Below are 7,777 nucleotides of genomic sequence, written 5' to 3'. Positions count from 1 at the left end.
GTATACAAACTCAAATACAGAATTAAAAAGTAATGCGTTTTGTCATTATCATGATTCAGAAAGTGAGAGACTGACCAAGATAACATGTTAGACTAATGTATAAAGGGTAATTGTCACAGTTTCATACTCCACTACCTCTTACCATCAGTGAGGAAGCTTCCACAGCACTAAGAGAAGGTCCATTTGGTAGACCCAACTTGAATGACTTGGGATGATGGGAGCTAACCTTTACCTCAGATGTTACGACAGAGACTTATGTTTGCAGTCTTTCTGGTAGGCTGTACTACACAACAGTCAGGAATTGAGTTCCCTGCTACATCTGTGAGTACATGCGTGGACAGAGATCTCCTTATGCCACTGTAGGGAAAAAAAATATATGAGGCCCTTCGTTGAGTAGAAAAAATATGAATATAGGAGTCTTCCCTTTAATTAAAAAGAAACTATAAAACAAATCACTTGTATAAACAAATCACTTGTAAATAAGAATGCTTTACTTATTTACATGCTGAATCCTTTCTGCTGGCAAGAAAAAGAGAATACAGACTGTTTACTTCTCAGGGAGCTAAACAAAGAACCTATTTGCTGATTAATGAAATTGAGACAAAAGCATCATATATGATTAAATTTGGCTATGTTATGTTCTCCATTGTAAGAGACAAATATCTCTTATATTTTCTTCATTTTCAATCCAAACAGTCAAGGATTCTTGCCAAATTGTTTTACTAATAGAGCCCATCTTAACCCATCTAAAATGTAAATGTCTATATTCCTGTAGACATCAAGGTTTGTAAAACAGGTTTTATATAATTGTCAGTGGTCATAAAACAGTGTAGGTGATGGAGAAAGATAATCTGTTAATCTCATCAGATGCAACTTAACTTAAATCGAACTTGCTATTTTGTTCTTTCCTGACTTAAACTGAATCCTTTGTCTCATGAATTTAAAAAAAAAAAAAAAACCTCAATAAAATGTCCTGTCTCTCTGTTACAGCTGCCTACAACTAAGTATCAAGTGAACCAAGTGACAGTGTTTTTGACAGTCTGCAACCTTGAAACACAACATAGTCTTGTACTTTTCCAATACCTTATCCTTAAGGGTTCCTGAGGTTGGTCATAAAGAATCCATAAACAGGATAAACTTGAAGCTGTATTGCCACTTGGATGACACATGGATGACATTTTTCAATTTGTTTCAATTAATAATAACCCATTACCATTTATTGAAACATATTTTGAGCACTGTGTTAGACACTTTGCAAACATTTAACTCTTACAGCAACCCTTAAAAGGTAGGCATTATCTCCACTTTATAGATGAGGAAACTGAGGCTCAGAGTGGTTACATGCCACAGATCTTGTGATTGATGGTTTTGCACCATTCTAATAGCCACTGCTTTGCAAATGAATTTCAGTCTCAATAGTAAACTCCTACATTTAATTATCAAACATAAATCAAACTTTTAGTTTTCTGTGGTAAAAACAAACAAACAAAAAAAACAAACAAAAAACACTGTAAAACTTGTCCTGAGATTACAATTTAAGAAAATGTGGGCAATACTATATCACATACAAAGTAGAAAGATGCTTAAGTGTCACATCAAAACTTCATAAATACATTTATGTGTTAGCTTTTACTTTTTTAATCATATAACAGTACAAAAAGACACAATTGCCTTGTCAGTGTGAGGTGCACAACAATCATGAAAGGAGAAATAACCCCCACGCAATTCATTATCCACCAGCTACAGCCCTTTGCAGCAGCTGTAATGGGCTTTTTCTGACTCCACATTCCTAATATGCATCTCTACATATTCTTCATAAAATATATTTTGAAACCAAAAATAAGATGAAATCCTGGGCAATTCAGGAATACTGACCTTCCTACACACCCACCTTTTGCTCTAGTAGGAAAAATTGAAAAGGGAGGCTTAGGTGTACTTTCCAAAACATCATTGCCATAGGACAGATATTAGGAAAGATGATATCTTAGTTATCAGGTCCATATACCAAGTACGTCAAGAGGCAAAAGAAAACTACTGATACTGGAACTGAGGAATCTCAGTGTCCAACAGCAAATAGTCCTTGGACGCTGGCTCAGAATTAGTGGGTAATTATTAGAAAAAGAACCCAGTTCTTGAACTGATCAGGCATTCCATATGCGAAAACTTGGAGAAAAGACTCTCTGTCAAAAATTTAAAAACAGAATTCAGGAATCCTTCCCCTTTTTCTGGCTTTCATCAAGACAATGAGATCACATCACTAGATAAACAGGTTGGCTGACCATAAATTAGAACATACAAGCATTAGAAATCCAGTCTCTAGACCCAGTGCCTTCAAAATTCTATCCCTTCTCTGCTCTATATTGGAGTGCCTTTTGAAAAACAAAAACCCCAGAGCACATTCTAAAGTCTTATAGGAATGATGATCTTGAAAGAAAGAACTTTCTATGAGGATAGCCAGTACAGCAGCCACTCATCACATGCGGCTACTGAGTACTTACCAAGTGGTTAGTGTGACTTAGGAACTGAATTTTAAATTCCATTTCATCTTAATATAGATTTAAACAGCCACAGATGGCTAGAAGCTATGGTATCAAATAGTGCAGTTCTAGATGCTACAAAAATTAATTTTTAGCAAATGAAAATGCACTTGAAAAAAATAAATCTTTTCTTAAGACCCAACAAAACATTGAGGAAATCAATTATTTACTCAAAAAGATGCTTTCACTTGGTACACCTCTAAAGCAAGTAATGATTTATTTCCACCAAATAAGGCAAGAGAAAATAAGGTAATTCAACGGCAATTCTAGCTTCACGTTCTCATGTGTCCTTTTTACTCCCAGGATTACTTTTTACATTTTTTTGTGAAGCTATTCCTATCTTACCTTAACTCAAAAAAATATTCTTTCTCTTCATCCTTGGCAGTATCTATCACTGGACAGATCCAATAACCTGGTGATCTGGGTCTTCCTATCCTCTAAACTGGGAGGCTTTTTCCAAATGTCTTGGCAAATACACCAAAGAAACCTTATAGCACAACAATCATAGAATACTTTAATTGTAATGGTCCAGTAAGGGAAGAAAAACTACCAGGCTTTGGGACTCAGGAAGATGACTTTAAGACTGAAAATGAAGGGATGAGAGCCATCTCCTCTGAACAGTTTTTCCAAGTCCATTCATGAGGAAAACCCCCAACTTCAGGAGACACAAAAGGCTTTTTTATGTGAATTTTCTGATGTTGATTGAGGTAGGCACTTCTGCTGAAGCATTTCTCACAGTTGGTACATTTGTAAGGTTTTTCTCCTATATGGGTCCTCCGGTGCCTGATGAGGTTAAAGCTTTGACTGAAGCATTCACCACAATCAGGGCATTTATAAGGTTTCTCTCCTGTGTGTGTCCTTTGGTGAATCACCAGGGTAGAACTCTGACTAAAAGTTTTCCAGCATTCAGGACATCTGTAAGGTTTTTCTCCTGTATGTGTTCTCTGATGTCTAATGAGATGGGAGCTAAGGCCAAAACACTTTCCACATTCACAGCATTTATAGGGTTTCTCTCCTGGTTGGATTCTGTGTTCTTCTATCACATTGCAATTCTGACTCAAACTTTTTTCATATTCGGAACTTTCACAGGATTTTTCTCCTGTGTGTGTTTTCTGGTGTGTCATAAGGTTTGAACTTCGACTAAAAGTCTTCCCACAGTCTGGACATTGATAGGGCTTTTCTCCTGTATGCATTCTCTGGTGCTTTAATAGAGTAGAATTACAACCAAACCTTTTTCCACACTCAAGACATTTGTAGGGTTTCTCACCTGTGTGCGTCCGCTGGTGGCGAATCAGGCTAGAACTCTGACTAAAACTCTTCCCACAATCAGGGCATTTATAAGGTTTTTCCCCAGTGTGAGTCCTCTGATGTTCTATTAGGACATAGCCATGGCTGAAGCCTTTTCCACAAACAGAACATTCATATGGTTTTTCACCTGTATGTGATCTGTGATGTTGGATTAGGTGAGAGCTGCTACTGAAACTCTTCCCACATACAGGACATTTATAGGGTTTTTCTCCTGTGTGAGTTCTCTCATGGATAGTAAGATGGGAGGTATTGCTGAAGCTTTTCCCACATTCACCACACTGGTAGGGCTTCTCTCCCGTGTGTGTTCTTAGATGCTGAATCAGATGAGAACTGTTACAAAAGCATTTCCCACACTCAGAGCATTTATAAGGCTTTTCTCCTGAGTGGGTCCTCTGGTGAGAACGCAAATGAGAACTATTACTGAAGCTTTTCCAACATTCAGAACATTTGTAGGGTTTGTCTCTAAAGGATAAATTCTGCTGGACAGAGGCATTGGCATGTTCTCCTGGGTCCCATTCCTGGTGATTGGGTCTTTCCTCCTCTTTCTCTGTAGAACTGCCCGAATTCACTGACTTGCCACCATTCTCATAGGAATCATGACACCAAATCTCATCTCCTTGGAACCATATCAATGGCATTTCTCTTGCATTACCATGCTTAGAATTTTGTGGGCCATGTCTTTTAGACCATTTTGGACCTCTTCCTTTAAGTTTACCTGCCTTGGGATCATTGTGTTGAGCAGTTCCCATATTATTCTTACTTTCATTTCCTGTAAGAATAAACAAACAGTCTAAACATATTCCCTAATCTCTGTCAGAGAAGGAAATTCTGAATTGCCATAGAAGAGAGGGATTAACAATATAAAACCTCATAAATTATTTTATACTTAAAAGTTGTTAATGCTAGTTTACTTCTTTGCTCTATGTATTCACCAGAAGCAGGTGAATTTTTTGTACTTAGTAACAACACTAATGAAGTCTTTGAACTGTTGTTAGCAATTGCCAAGGAGGACATCAGTCTAAAAATAAATGCATCAAACTTTACTCTAGAAAACATAAAAGAAAAAAGGGGATGTGAGTAGGGATAAGGCTGAACAGGATCCCCACTGAGGTGAAAACTAGACAATAGCTTAGTTAAAATCTGAGCAGGAGAACAGTGGCCATGGGAGCTAGAATCTGTTAAGGAAAAGAATTAACATGGCTTATAAGTAACACAGCAGGGTATCAAATTAAGGTCTGTCTCATACCAATGCGCTGTGCTATAGAGTATGTATAGATGTGCTATACATACTCTATAGCACATCTTATAGCAAATTTCCTAAGGATTCAGACATCTTCTTGTTCCCTCACCTGTAACTGGGCTTTCCAAACTCTCCCTCTCCGTGAAGCCATTAGAATCTGAGACCAACAGTTCTTTTTCTTGCTCCATCATAATGACCACAGCCAGGTTAGGGATTGAAAATTCTGTGAAAGGAAACAGGCCATGTTTGAAGATATTTGTTAAAGTTTATTCCTCCTTTTTCCTTCCCAACCACTGCAACATAACAACTGTAGGCACAGATGTTCATGAACCATACCAAAAATAAAAAACATGGCCCATAGAAGCCCTTTTGGAAAATCTTATCTAAAGTGTTTAGAATTAAGAGTTAACCAGATTTACATTTTGTAAGGAAATATAAATTTAAAAAATCAAATCTTTGCTAAAGTTCTGAGGATCAAACCTCAAAGACAGAATGGATACTAATACTCATTGTCCACTCAAAGCTTAGAAACACCTTTAATTGAAAAAACAAAGTATTTTCTTGGAAAAGGCACCAATAATAAAACACATAAAGTCTTCAGGGAAACCATATGCAGGCATGAGAAGCTCCTAAAGAAGAGAAAGCACCCTGTTTAGTTTCAAAAGAATAACTTAGTTGTTAAGAGGACATAACCTTTGAAGTTAATTTCTAAGGAAAGTTAGGATTTATATAACCAGTAATAGGACAAAGCAGGGCTAGAATAATTATAGCCAATAACCCCAAAGTATTATAGGGAGGCTAAAGTGGGGCCTCTTCTTACTTGTCCTTCGTTCCTCTCATAATCACAATATCCATTTCAGCATAAATTCTATCTTCCGGAACCAACTACAATCCCTGACCTACTTTAAGGTACTGGAAAATATGAGCTACCACTGGATGGCAATTATATATGGACTTGGCATCCATTTCAGGATATAAAGAATAGTATAATTCGGGGAAAGATAAGAGCCTAAGGAAAGGATATACAAAGGCACACACACAAAAACCAAAATACAGTATACTTATAATTTTCACCCTATTACTGCCTATTACGTGCCAGGTAGTAAACTAAATAATTTGCACATATTTCTCATTTAATTCTCACAACAGCCCTCTGAGGTGTATGAACAATTGCCAGCATTTTACAGTTGAGTAAAAAAGCCATTAAGAAACTTTCCCAAGGTCACATAACGGGAAAGTGGTAGAGCAGGATTGAGCATGAATCTGATCTGAAACTGACACTCATTTTCTTACCTATTGCAGTAAACTAGAGCAGAAAGCGAAGCTGGGCATAATCCCAAACTGCAAACGATCCTCAGAGAGCACCTTTATTTTAGAACGTGTAGACTGGATTTATTTAGAATATATTGACTGGGTTTTTAGAAAACAGAATGACACCCCTAAACCTTATACCCAAGTGAGTTGGCATCCTGGAAGTAGGCACACACAGCAGCCAGGGACTTGACATAGAAAAAGGTGAAACTAGTCTAAATTACAAATATCCCCAGTGTTCGGGTGGGACAAAAGCATACACCTGAATGCAAAAAAAAGTAAAGTTGTTCAAATGCAGTACTATGTTTTGCTGTCTGAGTTACAATTTCTATCGACATATTTACAAAAGCAGCAAAGTCGGTGTAAAAGATTCCCGTCTCACCATTTTCCCTGCTAAAATACTATTAAATTTGGTGGTAAAGAGCCCTCAGGAACACTGGCTCAGCAAAACGGAGGCAAACTCAAGACCACACATAGTATTAAAAGGCTGTTCTTAAAATGTCACTCCATAGAGAAGGGCTGTTTTCACTGTTACAGAGCAAATCGGTGATTGAGGGGGAGGCCGTGCTCTGGATCACAAAGCATTCCAAAGAAAATACACTATCTGAAGCTTAGCTTTAAGAACCGCTGGCAGGGACCACAGGTCGGGGTGCAATGCGGGGTGCAGTTCCAGGAGGGAGGCGCGGTGGCCTGCGCGGCGGGATGCTGGGCCTTCGCCCGTCGCAGCCACCGCATCCGTCTCCGGGACGCACACCGCAGCCCGGGCGGTGCAGTGTCCACTCCTCTCGCCCGCAGCCCTCGGCTCCCTCCCACCAAGAAGGAACTCACTGTTCTGGGGCTACACACTGGGCGCCCTATACCCCCAGCAGCCCCAGCGGTCTCGGAGGAAGAAGCCCCGTTCCTTCTGACCCTACCAACCCAGGATCCTAAACTCTCAAACCCGGAAGGCGGAAGCAGGAAGTTACCCTATCTTCTCCCGCGGGCTTTGCTGGGGCCTCTCTAGGAAATAGTGATGGCCAGCTCTCGTTAGTCTTAACCCTTAGGGTTCCGGACCAGAGGTGCGTGCTGGTGGATTTCCTTCCCTTGTGCTGTGGCTTGCCAACTGTGATTCTCATTCCCCTCACTTGTTGGGCGCCTTATGATAGGGGCCTGGTTGGAGCTTATACTAATCCTTGCCATCAGGGCACCATCAGATTTATCATTGTCATCATTAGACTCAAAATCAATCTCATATTTCTTAAGCACCTGTTATTTTTGTTCCCACCTCTCTGAGCATGGACATATTTACACTTTCAAATACCACCTAGACAGACAATTCAAAAATTTACATCTCCAGTCCAGCTACCTGTCTCAGCTCTTCACTCTTATAATCAACGGTCTA

General features: G+C 39.1%; 1 protein-coding gene across 1 annotated transcript; it reads right to left on the bottom strand.

Moving 5' to 3' along the window:
* Positions 1–3,050: 3,050 nt before the first annotated feature.
* On the bottom strand, positions 3,051–7,283 carry ZNF572 (zinc finger protein 572). Its single transcript, XM_063080124.1, has 3 exons — positions 7,225–7,283; positions 5,195–5,308; positions 3,051–4,614 (listed from the first exon to the last, which is right to left on the bottom strand). Exons 2-3 carry the CDS (start codon positions 5,274–5,276, stop codon positions 3,101–3,103), a joined length of 1,596 nt encoding a protein of 531 aa, XP_062936194.1. The 5' UTR covers positions 5,277–5,308; positions 7,225–7,283; the 3' UTR covers positions 3,051–3,100.
* Between the last annotated feature and the right edge of the window lie 494 nt (positions 7,284–7,777).

This window comes from Cynocephalus volans, chromosome 15 (assembly GCF_027409185.1).
Source record: "Cynocephalus volans isolate mCynVol1 chromosome 15, mCynVol1.pri, whole genome shotgun sequence".
Lineage (NCBI taxonomy): Eukaryota > Metazoa > Chordata > Mammalia > Dermoptera > Cynocephalidae > Cynocephalus > Cynocephalus volans.
This window is presented reverse-complemented; position numbering and strand designations above follow the sequence as displayed.